General features: G+C 48.4%; 1 protein-coding gene across 18 annotated transcripts; it reads left to right on the forward strand.

Moving 5' to 3' along the window:
* Window positions 1-685: 685 nt before the first annotated feature.
* LOC117849990 (uncharacterized) lies at window positions 686-7,210 on the forward strand. Of its 18 annotated transcripts, none has more exons than XR_011897867.1 (8): window positions 686-1,293; window positions 1,621-1,707; window positions 2,351-2,437; window positions 2,897-2,944; window positions 3,041-3,148; window positions 3,257-5,181; window positions 5,283-5,410; window positions 6,587-7,210. XR_011897867.1 is itself a non-coding variant. In XM_034731752.2 (6 exons), the coding sequence occupies exons 1-6, from the start codon at window positions 795-797 to the stop codon at window positions 3,304-3,306; spliced, it is 879 nt and encodes a 292-aa protein (XP_034587643.2). In that variant the 5' UTR covers window positions 686-794; the 3' UTR covers window positions 3,307-7,006. The 18 variants fall into 18 exon arrangements, 1 of the variants encoding a protein (XP_034587643.2); XR_011897854.1 differs by having other exon boundaries at window positions 3,257-4,452; window positions 4,567-4,654; window positions 4,857-7,006; XR_011897859.1 differs by having other exon boundaries at window positions 3,257-4,452; window positions 4,567-4,615; window positions 4,857-7,006.
* The last annotated feature ends 16,162 nt before the right edge of the window (window positions 7,211-23,372 follow it).

Here is a 23,372-nt window from a genome sequence, read left to right on the forward strand (position 1 = left end):
TTTCTAAGCCCTCAGATATGAAACAAACGGTTGAGATCATCCTCTCTTCCTCCTTTTGTCTTCTAACTTGGGCATTCTTATCCACTCGTTAGCGTGGCCCGTCCTCCCTCCTCCTTCTCCCTTCGTCGTTCGTTCCTGTTGTCAAGCTCACCTTCAGCAGCGTTCGTGTCATGAAGCCTCTACGGCCAGTGTTGGCCTACCCATCTCCGACTGCTAGATCCACCACCTCTGTCTCAACCACCGCCACACCAACTCATTGTTGCTGCTCGCCCCCACCTCTCCACGGCCCAATCGAGGGGTCCACTGCTACCTCGGTGGGTGGCTGCGCCGTCGCCTCAACCGGCGTCTCTATCGCCACCACCGGCTACTATCTTTCTATCCCGAAGCTTTGTCTTGGTGCGTTGGAGATAGGTAAGACCCATCCCCAAACCCCGAACTCTATTGGCATAGTTTAGCTTTTCCTGAAGGTAAACTTTGCCATAAGTTTTTTGAGAAAAGATAGAGAAAATCCTAAAAAAATTTGGGGCTTGCTGGGCCGGTGCGCGAGAGGTGGGCCGCGGGCTTGTCAAGCCAAGCGCAACGCCTGGGCCATCTTGGCTGGGACCCACCCGCCAGCCAGACTTCGCCATCCCTCTCCTCTCCGCGCCTATATAACGGCCGTGCCCTCCACCTGTTGCCCGGAACGGAAGCCAAAACCACCAGAGAGCAGAGAGGCGAGACCGCGAGCGCCACCGCTAGCCGCGCAGCAGCACCGAGAGCCCGGTGAGGGAGGGACACATCACGCCGGCGACCCGATGGCGACCGGGAGTGGTGTCCGCGTCGTCAACACGGAGGGGCGGGACGAGGGCGACGCCTACATGGCCGCCGCCGCCGCCGCCGCCGCCGCCTCCGCCGCCTCCGCCGCCTCCGCCGCCGCCTCCGCCGCCTCCGCCGCCGCCTCCGCCGCCGCCTCCGCCGCCTCCGCCGCCTCCGCCGCCGCCTCCGCCGCCGCCGCCTCCGCCGCCGCCGCCGACGACGACACCGACGCCGCCGACGACGACGCCGATGCCGCGCCTGGGGGCCAGCCGCACGAGGACGAGGACGGAGACGCGACCCCTCCTCCTCCCTCGCTTCCTCGCCACACCGTCGATCACCGCAGGCCGGGCCCGGCTTCTTGGAGCCCCTTCTTCTCGCGGGTGCGGGCGGCGCTCCTCATCATGGGCACAGCCGCCGCCGCAGCCGCCGCGCGCGACCTGTTCCCTTCCATGGTCCAGGTCCCGCCACTGGACTCCCGCCCCATCAGCGCCGTACCAGGTGTCTATTCTTCTTTTCCTTTTTCTTGTTTTCTTGTTTATGTCCTTAATAGTCCCAACTTCTTGATTATGATGACTGAAGCATGATCGAAATAGATCAGCACAGAATCCTATGCTCTGATTAAACCAAACATTCTTGATTGCGTTGGCAATGAATTACAATCTGGACCCTTGTTGCATAAAAAAATATACTGTTGCTCCAAATCTTGTTTTTAAAGATTAGCATAAACTTCTTTTGATGCTCTGTATTACTTATCATCATGTGTTATGACAATTGTATTTGTATCTTTCCGTACTTTGGTTACTGAATCTTTTAAACTGAACTCAGGGGTTTTACCAAACCTGCTTGAGCACCAGTTGGTGTGGTCCAACATCCCCCGTGGCGGAACCTCCATTGTACTATCCCATGCTCCGGGTATGACTACAGAAGATGAACTCAATTTCCGACTTTCTTCTGATAATCTAGAAAAGGAAATAAGCTTATAATAATGTACAGTTACCGCTTGTTGACATTGCCAAATAATCTGTATCTCTCAACATATTTTGTTGTTACAGTCTGTGTTATGTGAGATTGCAAAAATACAACCTGAAAAGTAGTCACTTGACACAATACTGGTGCCTGTTGCCCAAAGCCCTCTTTGAATTTTCATCTACTCACTGTTCTTTATTCTGCTAATGAACACTTGTCTGGTGAAAAATATTTGTTCATAGTTGCTGCAATCCCTGATTCTGTGTATGCATTATTCTCTATTTGGTGCTGAGTTCAATTGAGTGGCATTTATTATTTCAGATCAACTTTCACCTGGTAGGTGGTTAACACATTCTGTGGCCCTAGTGTTAATGAAATGCATTAGAGTATTTTCTGGACATTTATGTATTTGTTGTTCCTTGGAAGGACTGTTTTCACCATCCATAGAGTTGCTGCTAGACAAATCTTGTTTTTCTAGATTAGCATAAACCTTGCTTTGATGCTCTGTATTACTTATCATGATGTGTTATGACTGTTGTATTTGTATCTTTTCGTACTTTGGTTACTGAATATTTTAAACTGAACTCAGGGGTTGTAGCAAACCTGCTTGAGCACCAGTTGGTGTGGTCCAACATCCCCCGTGGCGGGACCTCCGTCGCACTATCTCAGGATCCAGGTATGATTACCAAAAGATGAAATCAATTTGCAACTTTGTTCTGACAATCTAGAAAAGGAGATAAGCTTATAATATTGTACAGTTACTGTTTGTTGACATCTTGCCAAATAATCTGTATATCTCAACATATTGTGCTGTTACAGTCTGTTTATGCGAGATTGCAGAAATGCAAACTGAAAAGTAGTCACTTGACACAATACTAGTGCCTGTTGCTCAGAGTCCTCTTTGAATTTTCATCTACGCATTGTTCTTTATTCTGCTAATGAACACTAATCTGGTGAAAAATATTTGTTCATTTTGCCGCTATCCCTGATTCTGTGTATGCATTATTCTCTATTTGGCTCTGAGTTCAGTTTAATGACATTTATTATTTGGTCTTACTTGACAGCCACTGTGCATTTCTGTTGAGATCTGTTAGTTTGTTGTCCTTATGATCTGATAAATTTATGTGTCAAACAGAAATTCATGTCAGTCCAGAGGCCTTGCCTGTAGATCAGATTTCTCCTGGTAAGTGGTTAACACATTCTGCGGCCATAGTGTTGCAAAGAACTGGATCAGATTATTTCCTGGATATTTATGTATTTGTTGTTCCCTTGGAAGCAGGATTTTCTGCCCCTCCCAGTCTCATCATGGATGATCCGGTGCCACGGGCTATGCATCATACTCGTAGAGGAACTTCAATTGCAGTGCTAAGTGACATCCAACAATCAGGTAACCTTGGCATATAAAGGCATTGCCATATGCATGCCTCCTAGTAAACACTGGAGGCCTTTTGGTTGACAAAAAGAAACTGTCACTTACGTTTGCCATAATAAGCAGGTACACTGGCATCGGAGCCTGGGCCTGCATCAGCAACTGTAGGACCTTGATCAGCCTCTTGGGCGCAAGGCACTATCTACTTCCTCAACTTCATGATAGTCATGGTACTTTTTTCAGCAGTGGTGGCTATGTTACAGGAGCCTTGAGAGAATTGGATCCTTTGGTCCTCATGGCTTAGAGGAAGATTCATGTTCCTGTGGTAGTTACTGAAACCAGGGATAACACTATACTCTGTGGCAGCATATGCAGAATCCTCTAGATTTTCTCTGCCTGCTTAGCTTCTGAGGACAAGTCATCTTGTGTGGTTCTTTGAATGGTGATTGATGGTGGAGATTTGGATTTGTGCAGTACCTGCTAGTAGGATGATGTGCTGCATGTGGAATGGATATTGTGAAGTACACTTGGCGCCTTTTGTGGTTTTGTCTGAAAATGCTGATGCTTCTGCTTTGAGTCCTAAAGTTCAGTTGTTTTGATATTGCCTTTATTTTGGGTGTGTCCAGATGAAATTAAGAAGAGAGGGGAACATAGTTGAGTAACAGTCCTGGAATATGCACAGTGTTATAAAGGAAAATACAGAATAGTACAAGATCTTGGGACAAAAGCAACTGTCTGACAACCTAAGGGTTCAAGTGAATTGATGATACTTTCATGCATATCTGAAATCTGTTGAATTGAATAAGTAATACAGTATGGATTCTTGATAAATCAATCACAGGTGTCATTGCTTCATTTTATTTGAAGGTGCGCTGGGGGGATGAAACCCCCTCCTGTATTCAATTAAACCACAGACTTCTGGCTACTGAATTCATCCTGTTGGCTTCGCAGCCTCTGCGCCATGGGACAGGCCTGTGTTGCTTTGTATGATGATTGATGGTCAACGTTTGGATTTGTGCAGCACCTGCTAGTAGGATGATGTGCTGTATGTGGAATGGATATAGCGAAGTACACTTGACGCCTTTTGTGGTTTTGTCTAAAAAATGCTGGAGCTCCACTTTGAATCCTAAAGTTGAGTTGTTTCAAGATTTCCTTTATTTTGGGTGTCTTCAGATCAAATAAAGGAGGGAGAAAATAGTTGAGCTACAGTGCTGGAAGATGCACAGCCGTATAAAGGAAAATACAGAGTATTACAAAATCTGGGGACAACAGCCACTGTCTGCCAACCGAGTTCAGGTGAATCTACAAGAAATGTGGTGCGGGTACTTGATCTATCCATCGCAGGCAGCATTCCTTCCTGTTTGCATTCAGTTGTAGACTACATCTGCCCCTTAGGTAGATTTCTGGCTACTGAATTCCTCTAGTTCTCCTTCCAGCCTCACTATGCCATCGGATGGGCCCATGTTGCATGCAAGCTTCTGCTAGGTGACAGTGACACTCCCCCACGGCCACATCTCCTCTCTGGTGCAGTGTTTTCCGTTGAGATCTTAGTGCTGTTCTAGATTATTTGTCATTTGCATCAGTGTTTTTTATGTGCAGCCACACCAATATTTTCTGCGCTTGCAAACTTCTCATTATACTTTCTCCCTATGCACTATTCTATACTCTGCCAGCGTACTCTGTCGTAGTAAACACTTGAGTTACATGCTGATCATGTCTGTTGCAGATGTTGTCCCTGATTGGCTGAGTCAGTATCCACACCGATGGAGGAGGTTCCACCAGCCTCTGTTCTAGCCCGGTCAGACATTCCAGTGCCTGGTCCTCAATTATCTGAAGGTTAAGTGGTTAATGACACATTTTTCCTGTTGTGCTAGAGTAAACCAGCACGTGCCTTTGTTTGACTTACTAATTTCATTTTTATGTCTTTGTTGTTCTATCTTGAACTCCAAGGACCGTCGGGCTTGGGCTTTGGTCAATCAGTCAGAGTACTACAGAGACTCAGCCACTCAGGTACAATTAGCATGAAAAAGCATTTGGATCCAGTCACTCTGGTAAGGACTAAGAAGTCCTCAATACAGCTAGTTTGCTTCTCTGTGTTTGTTGAGTTGGTTTTTCATCCTAACCAATGATCTGATAAAATAAAATAGTTCAGCAGATTGCGCAAGCTTGAGTCCCCACTCCCCAACATGATATACCATCATTTATCTCTTTATGGTTACCTTTCTGAAATAGAGATCGAGGTCACTCCAGAATACTCATCTACTTCTGAAATGTCTGAAGGTAGGTGTCCAACATATTTCTACTGCTCCAGGGTTTCAGTGAACCAGCAGAACTCTTGGGCATGATCTTTTTGTCTTTGTTGTTACCACGGAAACCGAGTTCTACTTTGATTGAATCTTGCAATGCTTGATTCATCTCTGCTGCACTCAGTCAGGTCTGATACTTTGCTAGATTTGTGTCCTTAGACTCTTAAGCAAAATCTTGTTGTAGTCTTTCTGAAGCAAAATTGATTCCTGTTTTGCAGTCTACTTAGACTCTTAGACCGCTGTTAGTTGAAACTGACGAATCATACTGGCACCTAGGTGGTATCTTGTATCACAAGTAGTGTTTGCCTTGGCTTTGTGCAGCGTTGTTCCTTGAGTCAGTGTCCATGCAGATGATAGACGAGGTTGCACCAGCCACTCCGCTGTCCCAGTCAGGAATTCCAATGGAATGCCTGGTCCTGGTCCAGGACTTTCTAAGGGTTAAATGTTAACAACACCATGTCCAAATACTAACACTGCTTTTGTGCCTTTATCCTTGCCATGGAAACAGGGTTTGCTTCACTTTCTATCCTAAACAATCACATTCCTTGGGCTTGACTTTGCATAATTAGCCATGGTACAACAAATAGTGTTAGGTAATTAGCACCTAAAAAACATTTAGGTTCAGTCTGATTACTCTGTACATACGTTACATTGGTGGTCTTACCTGGTAGTGCATATTGTGCAAGCTCGAGTACTGTACACAATTCAGCAAACCAGCACAACTTGTTTGGCCATCAATTTAATTTGTCTCTTTGGTCTTAACATAGAAATAGAATTCTCTGCTGCGATTCAGTGTCACCGTGCACGGCACCAGGCACTAGTGCCACCAGAACAGCCAACGTACACCGTTGTCCTCAAATTTGTTCAGGGGTGTCACATGCGTCCTTACACTTTTAAATTTGCAGATTATGTCGCTCAAGTTCCAAACATCAGTAATTAGCATATGCTTGCCTTTACCATGCCATTAAGTTGTTACACTCTCTTTCCTTTAGTCACTTGGTCTATTTTGCAAATTTTTACCGCTTTCGATTGTGTTGTCATCAGTCATAAAAAATAGGGATATTACTGAAAGTAGTTCCATTAGGCTATTGTCTTGTGATTTTGGTGGTTGAGTGGTTTTGTAATCACTAGGACTAATATGTTTGTAAAGTATATGTTTTGGAAGGGTTTCCTAGCTCTCAAGATGAAATACAAGTGAAGCAAGCAACCATGGCACAAAGAATGGAGCAAAACAAGCAAAGATGTACACTGGAGTGTTTGGTCGGTCACTGTGACTGAAAAATAGTATGTGGGACTGAAATAGTTGAAGATACACTAAAGATATACATGTGGGACTGAAAAATAGTATTACAGAAGGGCGTATACTCTGATGTTTCAAGTGGGAAGTTATGCAGAAAAGAAGATTCTACATGCCAGATGATCCAGCGTTGGTAAAAAAAAAATATATAAACTACACGGCATTGTATTCACTACATTACTGACGACTCAGACTATCTGTATAATCGATTTGAATAGAATGAAATTAATTCAAAGAGCAAAAAAAAAAATACCGAAATTCAAGTAAGGATTTTGGGATTCGATATTTTGGGGGGACAACTCCGATTTGAATTTTTGGTACTCAACCTGTATCCGGATAGGATAAATAGACGACCCCAAGGTTGAAACTGACGAATGAGGATTAGCTCATGGCTTTGAGTGTGAACTCAACTTGAGATAATGAGCTCTGACTCAGCGGGATTCTAAATTGGAGATGACGTGGGAAATTGATAAGGACTCGACGTTTAACATTGAAGGGAATTTGTATTGACAAGTTATATAGCGATAACGGCTTAAATTCTGAGCTAGGTTTAAATTTAAACCCGCACACAATTAATATCCAAGAAGACTTGAACAAACCCAGAGAAACCCAAAACAAAAACAATCAACACCTTACCTTATTATTAGCTAGCAAGATTCACATGTAAATAATTAGAATAAAGTTTTAAATGAATAGAAATATCCATAGTCCATTCCTTTGCTATCTACTCTACCCATTTAAATACAGGTGAAATAGAGGTGCTCTTTGCTCGTAGCAACCCGCGGGCATGTTTGCCTATTATGAATAAAATATATGTTCCTTAATAATGTATTATTTTATCTATTTATTTTGTTTATTTATTTATTCTATCACACCTGTAATATTTTTCTCACACGTGTAGAGAAATGCTTCTGGTATTTTTTCTCACACATGTAGAGAAATGCTTCTGGTATTTTTCTCCCCAAATAGTACGACCATAAAGCTACTTAGACTTTTTTAAAATCATTTAGGTGAAAACCTTGCATGTAGGTTGGGCAGCTAAGCTAATTGTTGTGTGGAAAGGTATTAGCCTTTCATCATATCTTTTTTTTTTTGCGGGCAAGGCTTTCATCATATCTTTAAGGCGAGAGAATCACCAAGTCATCATTTTATCGTTATATCTCATAGTTTCGATATTATTGCAGCCAAATGTTAGTACCAGTGTCTTGGTCCAGTACAGTAAAGCATGGGGAGTTTTGGCACTAATTCTACAGATTTTTGTTTTTTTCTACCTAAAATATTGAAATGATTGTTTATCAGTTCTATTGAGCTCCATCTCGTACGCAAATAAAAAGACAAAGGAACAATCGGTCCACGACACTGGTTGTAAAAGAAAGCAGACATATAGCGCACATAGGGCATATCACTAGGAACATCTCAGCCGTCAAGATTTGAGTGAGAGTGGGCAGTCTAGAGCCCACTCGAGCATTTTTAGGCCAGTCCACACCCGAATTACAATCCATCCATTTAATCCAAGTCCATCCCCTACCCTAGTCTCTGCATCATGGTCATCTTCACGCACGCGAAACGCAGTAGCCGCACGCCCGCAAGCAAACCGTGTAGGTTGCAGCGCCGAAGCACCCATAGCTTGCTCCACCGATTTCGGCGAGGCCCCGTGGCAGCAATCACCACCAGCCTCCCATTTTTCGACTCTGGCGAACTTGTTCATTGTGTTGCCATCCCCACCCCGCCCTCCTTCCTCGTCTCTAGCGGCTCTCGCCACTGGATACGACCCTGCCGTCCACCCCCACGCTAAATCACCGTTGGTGCTCTCCCTATTAGTAGGGTGCTTTTGTCCCGGTTAACTTTGGATTCATGACTAAAGTGCCTTTAGTCCTGGGTCAAAAATGTGCCACCGAAGGCCACCGCCAGGGGGGGGGTTGTCGTTGTCAAGAATCACGGGTCAAGACCGTGCAAGTGAATTTGTTTTCTATGCGCGTAAGGCTCGGATGGTTGCACGAGAGGACATGGGGTTTATACTGGTTCGGGCAGGAATAGCCCTACGTCTAGTGTGGGAGACTGCTTGTGTTACTCATGCAGAGTTTGCAGTAGGGGTTACAAACGGGGGAGAGAGGGAAGCTAGTCCCAAATCTCTTTGGGTGTGCACTGATGCTCGTGTGGAAGGGTTGTGGGTGGAGAGTAGCTCTGGTTTGCTTGAGAGCCATCCTTGTCTCGGGCCTCCTGGTCCTCCTTTTATAGCGTAAGGAGGGCACAGGAGTTATAATTGAGCCAGGAGCAGAAGGGGGAGTGAAGAAGGTAAGCAGGGAAGTAACAGCGGAGGGAGAAGGACCGAGCCCCCGGGGTTGCCGCCTTCCCTTCCGGTCTCTGTCTCCTGTCAGCATGACCACTGGAGGGGGATGGTTGTTGTTGGGCCCCATCGACGATCCTCCGATTGGCCGTCGTAGCCGAGCACGCGAGATATGAATGGCGACCGATCGCTATAGCCATGCATGATGATGATGATGACTGGTCGCCGTAGTTGTGCACTCGTGGAGGACAGTCGACCTCTCTAGCCTCACATATTGACCGGGAGGCGTGGCTAACACGCCCCTGCCGCCAGGTCGAGCGGGAGACTGGGCGGCGCATCCTCCTTTGTCGGGCGGCGTTGGCGATGAGTGCCCTATAACGAATGTTACAGGGGAGGATTAGGACGGTGCAGTTGTAGCCCTGTGCAGTCGTGGCTACAGTGTGCCACCCAAAAACTTTGGCCGGTCACGTCGAGGAGCGCGGGCGTCTTTCTGCGTGCCAGAGCTGTATTGCATTTATGGAGAGATCGGTGGGGCCTACCAGATCTGCGCCCTCGTCTACTGATCCGCGCCCTCCCTCGGGCGAGACGAAGCTCTGTCGTGTGTGTCCGGATGTGCCCAACCTCTAGCGCCTGGGGTCATGCGAGACAGAGCCGTGCGGCGAGGGGTCGGGCGCGTTCGACCCCTCGCGCCCGACCCCTTGCGCCCGGGGTCAGGCGAGGCGGAGCCTTGCGGCGCGGGGTCAGGCGCATCCGACCCTTGGACCATGGGTTGGGCGAGATGGAGTGGAATATTCCCTAGCCGTGCCAAGTCGGTGGAGGTTACTGTCGCTGCAGGTGGGCCCGGGCCCTTATGATCGTTGTTTAAGGAATATAAGGAGGTCATTAATATTTTCCCCTAACAGTAGCCCCCGAGCCATTGGTGGAGCAAAAATGCTCCTCCAGAGGCTGCATTCGTTGTTTGTCAAGGACCTTTGTTTGTTCTGCAACCTTTATTTGATCAGGGAGAAAGAGTTTCGCTCGTTTGGTTTGGCTGTGGAGTTTGGGTAGGCAAGGTGCTCCGAGGATGGCTCAGCTCGGGAAGATTCCCTATCGTTCCGACGACCACTCCTACTCCAAGACTCCAAATTGTGACCACATGCGTGGTCGTTGGTTGCGATGCCAGCCCCCGAGCCCCCGCACATTGCAGGAGACTGATCAAGTGGTTAGATCAACTTTTGATCGTTACCCCTCAAGCGCCCGTTCGCTGGGATGGAGGGTGTGAGCCGTGCCACGTTATCCTCGTTGGATGAACCGTGGTGCTCGTTGAGCTGCGAACGGGTCAGTTCGAGTGGAGTCCTGGTCCCCGTTCGGGGGGGTTCGGCTCGGGCCAAGCTGGTGGCATACTCCAGATTCCGAATGGCCAATTCATATAGTTCCCGGGTCCATTCAATTGGATCTGGGGGCTCGTTGCCTTTCTTTAGGGAAAAACCATGAACTTAAATGCCAGTCCGAACTCAAACGTGAGGTCGGGACACCCTTGGCTTTTGCTTGCCTGGGTGGTGGCCGCTAGCGGACCCATCCCTTCTCACCCCTTCCTCGAGAGTGTCCTGGGGCGACTGTCGAACCCATGGCGGGCCAGCCTTTGAACCCCTGGACCGTAATGGGCCGTAGGAGCATTTTCAGCTCCGTATCCCTTTTTTACCTGTTGGTGGGCCCCGGGCCGTACGTGGAGGAAGTCACGCGCGTGTGCCCTCTGGGAGGCGAAGTGGCAGAAAATACTGGGCTCGCGAAACGAGGGAGGGGGAGATGTTTTTTGCAGCAGATCATGCGCGCGGTTTCCAAAAAAGGCAGGGGGTGACGGGTGTACCTGGCATCGCAATAACTGCGATTGGATTGACCCTTTTGCTTCCCGCGCCCCCCCTATAAGACAAGGGAGTCCGCCTCGTCGGTTCCGCCCTGCACTCATCCTCAAGCCTTTCTTGCCTTCTTGTGCACTTTTCGCCTCCCTTCGCTCCAGCGCAGCAGATTTCTCCACCCCCGCCGTTGAGCCTTCCATTCCCTTAGCGATGGAGTCCTGGATGCGCTCAAACTTTAGCACCGCGCGCGCCACTGGCCTCATAAAGAAGGGCCTCCTTTGAGAGAGGACCGCCAAGAACGAGTGGTGGTACCCCGGGAGGGAGGATGTGTTGGGATACGAGGTACGCTACACTAGCGCAAATCAAAATTTCTACCGCGTATAACCAGGAAGAACTGCCGTATAAGGATCACGGGATTACCACTCGACGCACTACTGGTGCGGAAGATGTAGATATGCGTCGATGCAGTGAAGACGATCACGTAGTCGTACGTAGTCGATCAACGTAGTCGTACGTAGTCGATCACGTCCAGCAGCTCCTCAGCAGCTCGTCCACGTGCACAGCAAGATCGCCTCCGGTACCGCGGCTCGTCGTCGGTTCGTCGGCGGCTCGTCCAAGTGCTGCAGGCGCAACACCTCCAAGGTATCCACACGTGCAGGGAGGAAGCGTCGCAAGCCGGATTGCTAGATCCGCGAGTTGCAACAGGCGAGGGCGTGGGAGGCGCGGCAGGTGTGTTTCGCCAAAAAGTGTAAACCCTAGGGCGCCCCCACCCCTCTATTTATAGAGGTTCCTGATGGGCCTCTGGATCCGAGGCCCATTAGTACTCCTAAACCTAATCCAACTCGGATCAGATCCGAATTGGGCTTCCAGCCCCTTAAGTGTGTGACCCTATGGGTTCGGATACGTATAGACATGGCCCGAGTACTCCTACTCGGCCCAATAGTCGGTAGCGGCCTCTAGCAAGACGTGCCAACTCCTATACGCACACAAAGATCATATCAGACGAACCATCACAACATAATATACATGCTATTCCCTTTGCCTCACGATATTTGGTCTAGCTTCAAGCCGACCGCTCTTTCTCGATCCTGTGATTCGGAATCCCTTTGTAGGTTAACTCTTAACCGTACGTAGCATGACCATGCATTTTCGGATCCGATCACTCGAGGGGCCCAGAGATATCACTCTCAATCAGAGATGGGCAAATCCCTTCTTGATTGACCATGTCTCATAGCATGCTTCTTGACAAACCCGAAAGCTACCTTTATAACTACCCTGTTACGGCGTAGCGTTTGATAGCCCCTAAGTAGGTCGATCCACATCTAGAATACATGCGACAATCTCAGGTCTAAGGACAAAGCGTATTTGTTGTCTAAAGAGAGAACTACTTCTCGTGTTGGGTCAGTCCTAACACATGTCTCCACATGTGTCCACATTATTAGTTCAACATCTCCATGTCCATGACTTGTGAAACATAGTCATCAACTAATACATGTGCTAGTCTAATATTCATGTGTGTCCTCACATGAACTCCGACTAGGGACAACTTTAGAATAACCATACAAGTAAAGAGTTTCACATACAATTCACATAATTGCAAATCAATTCAAGTAGCCTTTAATGGATATTCAATGAACACAATATACAAATCATGGATACAAATGGAATATCATCATCTCTATGATTGCCTCTAGGGCATACCTCCAACAGTCTCCCACTTGCACTAGAGTCAATCTAGAAGGTACCTAATACCCATAGCTCTTACATGCGCATCATGCTTAGCCTGCGGGAGTGGTTTTGTCAACGGATCAGAAATGTTCAGATCCGTGTGTATTTTGCATATCTTGATCTCACCCCGGTTAACGAAGTCTCGAATGAGATGAAATCGCCGCATTACGTGTTTGTTCTTCTGGTGGTTCCTTGGCTCCTTTGCTTGCGCAATTGCCCCATTATTATCACAGTAGAGATTCAATGGGCTGGACGCATTCGGGAACACACCAAGCTCAATGAGGAAATTCCTTATCCAAACACCTTCCTTCGCGGCTTCCGAAGCCGCGATGTACTCGGCTTCTGTCGTAGAATCGGCCATCGTCTCCTGCTTGGAACTCTTCCAACTAACAGCACCACCATTTAGCGTGAACACAAATCCTGATTGTGACTTTGAATCATCTCTATCGGTTTGGAAACTAGCATCGGTGTAACCTGTTACAACGAGCTCCTCCTGACCTCCATAGACGAGGAACATATCTTTAGTCCTTCTCAAGTACTTAAGAATGTTTTTCACCGCTGTCCAGTGACTCTCACCTGGATCAGATTGGTGTCTGCTTGTCATACTTAGCGCATATGAAACATCTGGGCGAGTACTTATCATTGCATACATGATAGATCCAATAGCCGAGGCATATGGCACTCTACTCATGCGATCCCGCTCATCAGCAGTCGAAGGACACTGAGTCTTGCTGAGATGTATGCCATGTGACATAGGCAAGAACCCTTTCTTTGCCTCTTCCATGCTGAACCGCTTCAACACTTTGTCAATATAAGTATCTTGGCTCAAACCTATAAGCCTTCTCGATCTATCTCTATAGATCTTAATACCCAGAATATACGCCGCTTCCCCTAAGTCCTTCATCGAAAAACTATTTTTCAGTGAAGTCTTTACGGACTCAAGCATAGGAATGTTATTTCCAATCAGTAATATGTCATCCACATATAAGATTAGAAATACTACAGAGCTCCCACTAACCTTCTTGTAAACACAAGACTCTTCTTTGTTCTTGGTGAAGTCAAACCCTTTGACCACTTCATCAAAACGAATGTTCCAACTCCTAGATGCTTGCTTCAATCCATAAATGGATCTCTGAAGCTTGCATACCTTTCCAGCATTTTTCGGATCGACAAAACCCTCGGGCTATATCATATACACGTCCTCAGCTAGGTTTCCATTCAGGAAAGCTGTCTTGACATCCATCTGCCATATCTCATAATCGAAATATGCAGCTATAGCTAGAATAATCCGAATGGACTTAAGCATCACTACGGGCGAGAAGGTCTCGTCGTAGTCAACTCCTTGAACTTGTCGAAAACCTTTTGCGACAAGTCGTGCTTTATAGATGTGAACATTTCCATCCATGTCCTTTTTCTTCTTATAGATCCACTTGCACTCTATGGCTTTAACACCATCAGGCGGGTCAACCAAGTTCCAAACTTGATTGTCTCCCATGGACTCTATTTCGGATTGCATGGCACTCTGCCATTTTTCGGAGTCTGGGTCCATCATTGCTTCTGCATATGTCGCAGGCTCATCATTGTCCAACAATAATATTTCCCGCATTTCGCGGAGCCTTGCCGACCTTCGTGGTTGTGGCGGTGCTTCTCTTGCCATGGGTATCTCAACTTGTTCTGCTACGTTAGCATCACTCATTGATTCTTGCCCGATTGGCTCATCTTGAACTTCTTCAAGATGCACTGTCTTTCCACTCTTTTCTCCTTTGAGAAACTCTTTCTCTAGGAAAACCCCGTTCCGAGCGACAAACACTTTGCCTTCTGATCGGTTGTAGAAATAATATCCCAAAGTTTCCTTTGGATATCCCACGAAAATGCACTTATCCGACTTGGGTGTGATCTTGTCCGACTGAAGTCGCTTGACAAACACTTCACATCCCCAAATCTTTAGAAAAGACAAACTAGGAACCTTTCCAGTCCACATCTCATATGGTGTCTTAACTACGGATTTAGATGGTACCCTATTAAGTGTGAAAGCTGCTGTTTCTAGAGCGTATCCCCAAAATGACAACGGTAGGTCCGACAGGCTCATCATTGATCGAACCATGTCTAACAAAGTTCGATTACGTCGCTCGGACACACCGTTTCTCTGAGGTGTTCCAGGCGGCGTAAGTTGTGGAACAATTCCGCAACTCTTTAGATGATTGCTAAACTCGTGGCTCAAATACTCGCCTCCACGATCAGATCGTAAGGCCTTAATTTTCTTGCCACGCTGATTTTCAACTTCATTCTGAAATTCCTTGAACTTTTCAAAGGTCTCAGACTTGTGCCTCATCAAGTAGACATAGCCATATCTACTAAAATCATCAGTGAAAGTTATGAAGTATTGGAATCCTCCTCTAGCCGTCGTGCTCATTGGTCCGCATACATCACTATGTACGAGTTCCAACAAGTCTACTGCTCTCTCAGGAAATCCTATGAAAGGCGTCTTGGTCATCTTGCCTAGCAAGCAAGCCTCACATGTCTCGTATGATTCAAAATCAAACGAAGTTAGAAGTCCATCAGAATGGAGGTTCTTCATGCGCTTGTCACTTATATGACCCAAACGACAATGCCACAAGTAGGTAGGACTCAAATCATTAGGCCGAGGCCTTTTAGCACTTATATTACAGACAGGTGAACCATCAAGATTTAAAACAAATAATCCATTCACAATGGGTGCAAAAGCCATAAACATATTATTCTTAGAGATCACACAACCATTGTTTTCACTCGCAAATGAATAACCATCCTCCATCAAGCATGAAGGAGATAAAATGTTTCGACTTAAACTAGGAACAAAATAACAATTATTCAACTCCATAATAAATCCTGACGGGAGGTGGAGTTGCATCGTCCCGACGGTCAAAGCAGCAACTCTTGCATTATTGCCCACGCGGAAATCAACTTCTCCTCTTTCCACGCTTCTATTTCTTATCATTCCCTGCATCGAATTGCAAATATGAGCAACCGATCCGGTATCAAATACCCAAGAATTAATAATTGTATCAGCGAGAAATATGTTGTCTATAACATTAACAACAAGCGTACCTGAGGTAGAATTACTCTTACTTCCGCCATTCTTCAAGGAAGTTAGGTACTGCTTGCAGTTTCTCTTCCAGTGACCAAGTTCATGACAGTAAAAGCACTCCTTGTCTGGAGCAGGTCCAGGTCCAGCTTTAACCTTGGGCGTTGGGTTTGGCTTGGACGTTCCAGCCTTGCCCTTCTTCTTCCAAGAATTGCCCTTCTTCTTGAAGCTAGGCTTGTTCTATATCGCCATCACATGGCTGGTACTAGCGCTTTTCTTGATGTCAGCCTCTGCTGTTTTAAGCATGCCACACAGCTCATTCAGACCCTTCTCCGTCCCATGCATATGGTAGTTCGAGATGAAGTTCCCATAGCTAGGCGGAAGAGACGAAAGAATGAAATCAGTGGCCAACTCTTGGCCCAGTGGGAAGCCCAGCTTCTCCAACCGTTGAGTGTAACCAACTATCTTGATTACGTGTGGTCCTACTGCTGCGCCTTCTGCTAGCTTGCTCTCAACAAAGGCCTTAGACACATTGAACCTTTCAGTCCTGGCCTGTGTTTGGAACATGTCTCTAAGCGCCATGATCATATCGTGCGCCTCATGGTTTGTTTCGAACTGCATCTGCAGCTCAGGTTCCATGCAAGCAAGCATAAGGCAGCTTACTTCAAGGTTAGCATCACATGCCTTCTTGTAAGCATTCTTAGCAGCAGCGGGTGCATCATCAGCAGGTTCTTCTGGTAGTGGGTTGTCTAGAACATCTTCCTTTTTCTCAGCCCTGAGAACAATTCTCAGGTTGCGGATCCAATCCGAGTAATTTGTTCCATTCAACTTGTCCTTCTCAAGGACCGAACGCAAAGCAAACGGTGTAGTGCTGCTAGGTGCCATTTAATCTACAACAAAGTAATGCAAAATACACTAAGACAAACGTATCCATGATAGAGCAAATCACATTAAACTATTTTAACAGAATCTACTCCCACTAAAATCAATATCCCTCTATTGAAACTTAGTGATTCAGGATCCACAACTAACAAGTCCACTAGTGAGCTTTAGCATCACCGCTAGCAAACGAGGTAGATCGGTAAGCAACTTTTGCTAATCATATCACATATGACTCCTGTTGTTGGGTGACATCTCTATGTCTCGGCACCCAACCTTTATGCCCCAAGGTCCTTAACCGTTAAGATGACCTTGTTAAGCAAACCAACCCTTATGCGTGTAAGTGTCCGACACAAACCCGTCTAGTCAAGGAAAACTAGTGGCACCCTAATTTCATAGACCCACCACTAATTGTACAAGACATGGGACGGTGCAAGTTTTAGTTGGGAGGGCATACTAACTTAAACTTTGTGAGGGATCGTTCTACTTCTAACATCACAGCATGCAGAAAGTAAAACATAAACAGAATAGCATTCACACAGCTTGTGACACAGTATGACCCGTTTTCATATGGTGATCTCCATCTCCATAGAACCTGTTCACCATGGTGATCTCCATCTCCATGTTCCATGTGCGCCATCCTTCTGGTGATGAGTCCTCCAAGAACTAGAGCATGCTATTACGCCTAATAGCTAGTAAAGAATCTAGTAATGAAGATTACATAGTTGCTTGGATCATCACAGATTGGTACGCAGACCATTAAATACAATAAAGTGACAACACATATGGCTCCTGCCGTGTTGCCATACGCGCGACACGCAGGTCACGAATGAGTTACACACATGCATCACATACACAAGGGGGCCATACTGATCACAAGATACATACATACATCCTGCAAAAGAGAGTTAGGCGCCCTAACGTTCCAAACTTCGGAGGCCCGAAACTCCATCTTCCAAGCCGAATTTGGGAAAATCTAATTTCGCCGAAAATGGCTAAGCCGTTGAATTTCATGTGTAACTTTTTCTCTAGATCAATTTTCGTATAAAAATCGCCCCGATCCGAGATCGTACCGAAAAGTTACGGCTGATTTACCGAAGCATACGCATACGGCAAAAATCCCGACCCCGGCAGTAGATCCCATCTACTATAGCACATCTAATGCGTCTGGCGTATGACCCTGGATCTCGATTCAACCAATCATATTGATCTTATCTCACTGCAACTGGATTTACGTGTATCACTTAACTCCGATGGCGGAAACCGACCTGTAGGAGTATGTCGTTACACTACCATTGCAGCAAGGGCACGAAATCAGGACATAGATCAAACAGAGAACTCGCATATCTCCATATGCACACATCCCGAATCCAAAACTAAGCAGCTACGGCTCTGATACCACTGTTGGGATACGAGGTAGGCTACACTAGCGCAAATCAAAATTTCTACCGCGTATAATCAGGAAGAACTGCCGTATAAGGATCACGGGATTACCACTCGACGCACTACTGGTGCGGAAGATGTAGATATGCGTCGATGCAGTGAAGACGATCACGTAGTCGTACGTAGTCGATCAACGTAGTCGTACGTAGTCGATCACGTCCAGCAGCTCCTCAGCAGCTCGTCCACGTGCACAGCAAGATCGCCTCCGGTACCGCGGCTCGTCGTCGGTTCGTCGACGGCTCGTCCAAGTGCTGCAGGCGCAACACCTCCAAGGTATCCACACGTGCAGGGAGGAAGCGTCGCAAGCCGGATTGCTAGATCCGCGAGTTGCAACAGGCGAGGGCGTGGGAGGCGCGGCAGGTGTGTTTCGCCAAAAAGTGTAAACCCTAGGGCGCCCCCACCCCTCTATTTATAGAGGTTCCTGATGGGCCTCTGGATCCGAGGCCCATTAGTACTCCTAAATCTAATCCAACTCGGATCAGATCCGAATTGGGCTTCCAGCCCCTTAAGTGTGTGACCCTATGGGTTCGGAAACGTATAGACATGGCCCGAGTACTCCTACTCGGCCCAATAGTCGGTAGCAGCCTCTAGCAAGACGTGCCAACTCCTATACGCACACGAAGATCATATCAGACGAACCATCACAACATAATATACAAGCTATTCCCTTTGCCTCACGATATTTGGTCTAGCTTCAAGCCGACCGCTCTTTCTCGATCCTGTGATTCGGAATCCCTTTGTAGGTTAACTCTTAACCGTACGTAGCATGGCCATGCATTTTCGGATCCGATCACTCGAGGGGCCTAGAGATATCACTCTCAATCAGAGAGGGGCAAATCCCTTCTTGATTGACCATGTCTCATAGCATGCTTCTTGACAAACCCGAAAGCTACCTTTATAACTACCCTGTTACGGCGTAGCGTTTGATAGCCCCTAAGTAGGTCGATCCACATCTAGAATACATGCGACAATCTCAGGTCTAAGGACAAAGCGTATATGTTGTCTAAAGAGAGAACTACTTCTCGTGTTGGGTCAGTCCTAACACATGTCTCCACATGTGTCCACATTATTAGTTCAACATCTCCATGTCCATGACTTGTGAAACATAGTCATCAACTAATACATGTGCTAGTCTAATATTCATGTGTGTCCTCACATGAACTCCGACTAGGGACAACTTTAGAATAACCATACAAGTAAAGAGTTTCACATACAATTCACATAATTGCAAATCAATTCAAGTAGCCTTTAATGGATATTCAATGAACACAATATACAAATCATGGATACAAATGGAATATCATCATCTCTATGATTGCCTCTAGGGCATACCTCCAACAGGATGCGCCGCAGCCGGATAATGGATACGTCATCTCGTTCGCGCACTTCTATGAGAGGGGGTTCACGACTCCGCCGAGCCTCTTTCTTTCGTGGGCTACTGCACTACTACGGGCTCGAGCTGTAGCACCTCAACCCCAATGGGATCTAGCACATTGCGGCATTCGTCGCGCTGTGTGAAGGGTACCTAGGGATCGAGCCCAACTTCTCGCTCTGGAAATACTTCTTCACGGTCAGCCTGCATCACAAGATCGAGAAGAGGGGGATCCAGGTGCGGGTGGTTTTGGTGCCGATGGGGTGTGCCGGCATCCACCTCCGTCAGAACTGTGCTAAGGAGTACATGGTGATGAAGATCATGGCGTCCCACAAGGGGTGGCACCAGCAGTGGTTCTATGTGAAGAACTGCCTCAAGTCCCCCTTGCTGGAGTTCACCGGCTGTGTCATTGCGGCAGCACCGGATCACTGGTCGTATGGTCGGGTTGAAAAGGAGAAGAAGCACATCGCCGGTCTTCTTCAGGCCATCAACCGCTTGAAGGAGGAGGGCCTGACCGGGGCTGGATTTATCAGGGTTTACCACGCTCGGAGGGTGGCGCCACTGATGCTCCGGGCCCGCGCGCTTGGCGATATGGTTCCCGGCATGGCGACCAAGGGCACCGTCCTTACGACGGGTGTGCTTGCCACCGCCGAGATTGAGCAGCGCGTCCAGGAGGCGCTGGACGACAGGGACATCGTTTACCCGGTGCCGGGTCACCCTCCGATGCGCTCGGACGAGGACTTCGTCCTACTGGTGAGAATTTTGCACTCTCATTCTTCTTTCTTGCATTTCCTGGTTCGCCATTCTGACGCGGAGTTTTGAATCTGCAGGGTGAGCTGAACCAGGTCATGACCTCGTGCTCGCCGGTGCCAGAGGACACCGCGCGGTGGCAGCAAAACCGTCTCCTCGTCGAAAAGCAGAAGAGGAGGAAAGACAAAGAGATGGCGAGGAAGTGGAAGAGGTCCACGAAGGAGTTCCAAAGGCGGCGAAGGGACGCGGTCATGTCAGACGATGACGACAATGATGATGATGAAGATGAGAAAGATGAAACTGAGGAGGAGGAGGAGGACGGTTATGTTCCGGCCTTCGTGCCGAGCGCGCTCGTCATTCGGGACCAGCCCCCACAACTGGCCACGGGGGAGAGGTCGAGCAGACCGCCCGCCTAGGGTTCGACCCCGTAGGGCTTGGGGGCCGCGCCCCAGGAGTCGGTGAGGGATGCACCTCAGGAGTTGACCGGATTGACTCCCGACCCTCTGTTTGCGTCGCACGGGCAGAGGGGTAGTGGCAAGCGGCCGCTATCGGATGTCCCGAGGTCGGCGTCGAGCTCGGAGGCGAAGCGCGCCGGCCGCCCTCGCACTGCGGCAAGGTAAGTGGAAAGTTCTCGCGCACCTTATTCCTTTCCTAGCATCGAGCCACTTCTGATGAAGTTGTCGTCATCTCGCAGTGCTGCTCCTCGAGACTTCGTCCTGCCACTGGCGCCGGAGAAGGTCCTCCAGGTGTCGACCGCCTCCGCGGGGTCAACCGTGACCCTGTCGGGAGCGAGCAGTGGTTGTCGGGATACGAGGTAGGCTACACTAGCGCAAATCAAAATTTCTACCGCGTATAACCAGGAAGAACTGCCGTATAAGGATCACGGGATTACCACTCGACGCACTACTGGTGCGGAAGATGTAGATATGCGTCGATGCAGTGAAGACGATCACGTAGTCGTACGTAGTCGATCAACGTAGTCGTACGTAGTCGATCACGTCCAGCAGCTCCTCAGCAGCTCGTCCACGTGCACAGCAAGATCGCCTCCGGTACCGCGGCTCGTCGTCGGCTCGTCGGCGGCTCGTCCAAGTGCTGCAGGCGCAACACCTCCAAGGTATCCACACGTGCAGGGAGGAAGCGTCGCAAGCCGGATTGCTAGATCCGCGAGTTGCAACAGGCGAGGGCGTGGGAGGCGCGGCAGCCGTGTTTTGCCAAAAAGGTGTAAACCCTAGGGCGCCCCCACCCCTCTATTTATAGAGGTTCCTGATGGGCCTCTGGATCCGAGGCCCATTAGTACTCCTAAACCTAATCCAACTCGGATCAGATCCGAATTGGGCTTCCAGCCCCTTAAGTGTGTGACCCTATCGGTTCGGATACGTATAGACATGGCCCGAGTACTCCTACTCGGCCCAATAGTCGGTAGCGGCCTCTAGCAAGACGTGTCAACTCCTATACGCACACGAAGATCATATCAGACGAACCATCACAACATAATATACATGCTATTCCCTTTGCCTCACGATATTTGGTCTAGCTTCAAGCCGACCGCTCTTTCTCGATCCTGTGATTCGGAATCCCTTTGTAGGTTAACTCTTAACCGTATGTAGCATGGCCATGCATTTTCGGATCCGATCACTCGAGGGGCCCAGAGATATCACTCTCAATCAGAGAGGGGCAAATCCCTTCTTGATTGACCATGCCTCATAGCATGCTTCTTGACAAACCCGAAAGCTACCTTTATAACTACCCTGTTACAGCGTAGCGTTTGATAGCCCCTAAGTAGGTCGATCCACATCTAGAATACATGCGACAATCTCAGGTCTAAGGACAAAGCGTATATGTTGTCTAAAGAGAGAACTACTTCTCGTGTTGGGTCAGTCCTAACACATGTCTCCACATGTGTCCACATTATTAGTTCAACATCTCCATGTCCATGACTTGTGAAACATAGTCATCAACTAATACATGTGCTAGTCTAATATTCATGTGTGTCCTCACATGAACTCCGACTAGGGACAACTTTAGAATAACCATACAAGTAAAGAGTTTCACATACAATTCACATAATTGCAAATCAATTCAAGTAGCCTTTAATGGATATTCAATGAACACAATATACAAATCATGGATACAAATGGAATATCATCATCTCTATGATTGCCTCTAGGGCATACCTCCAACAGTGGTGTCGTTGGAGAAGCCGCGGTGCCTCTTACGGAGGCAGCCTTTGCGGCGGCGACTGGAAAAAGGGTGCCGCAGTTGGGCACGGAGCAGGGACCGACCCCTGTTCCATCTTCTGCGGGACAAGATGCTGCCCCTGGGGTTCCTCCGTCTGATGAGGTGATAAACCTTGATGATGAGGCGGAGGAGGAGCCGGTGGGGGAGGCGTCAGCATCCAAGGTGCCGGTCACGGAGGCGGCAGCGACGGCGGTGGAAACGGCAGCGGTGGTGGAGGCAGCGGCGCCTACCTCAGTGGTGATGACGGAGACGGCGGTAGTGGCGGAGATGGCGGCATCGGCCCCGGCAGTGACGACGGGGATGGTGGTGCCTACACCGGCGGCGACGACGGGGATTGCGGCGGTGGCGGAGATGGTGGCGCCTCCCCCGGCGTCAACGATGGGGAGGACAGCGTCAGGGCTGGTCGGAGAGTCCTCCCATGCCCTCGTCCTGCTTGGTCGTGACCCCAACACGTGGGGAGGGCCGACCATGCGCTGGATGTCCCGTGAGGATCCACAGAGGCCCCGCTTCGTGCTGGATGATGTCAAGGAGCAGAAAAGATGGCAGGAGGTGCAGGGCAGACTCAAAGACGTCCGTGACGCCCTGTCATCCGTGATAGGGAAGCTGGATGGCGTTGTTGTTCCCAGCGGTTAGGTACGGTGTTCTCCTTGATGGTTATTTTTCTTTCATTTCTCCGTCCCCTTTTTCTCTTGACGGCTACTGAGCGTAAATCATTTTGCAGGCCCTCCAGGAATGCAGCCGGGGGAAGTTCGAGTTCCTTCGGCGTGAGCGAGGGGTCTGGGAGTGCTTCACCAGGGAGGTGCGGCGGATCGGGGAGCTAACCGGGCAGCTCGCCGCCGCCTAGCAGAACGCTGCCGACCTGCGGGCGCGGGAGCAGGAGGTGCGGGAGGGCACGCAAAGGGCGGAGGACAAGTTTTGGGCCACTGCCAAGGAGGCCCGTCGTGATGCCGAGGAGCTTGCACGGTTGAGGAAGGAGCATGAGGCCCTTTAGAAAACCGTTGAGCGCATCCAGCTTGAGCGGCACACGGCTCGGCAGGAGCGCG

The sequence above is a fragment of the Setaria viridis genome, chromosome 3 (genome assembly GCF_005286985.2).
Source record: "Setaria viridis chromosome 3, Setaria_viridis_v4.0, whole genome shotgun sequence".
NCBI lineage: Eukaryota > Viridiplantae > Streptophyta > Magnoliopsida > Poales > Poaceae > Setaria > Setaria viridis.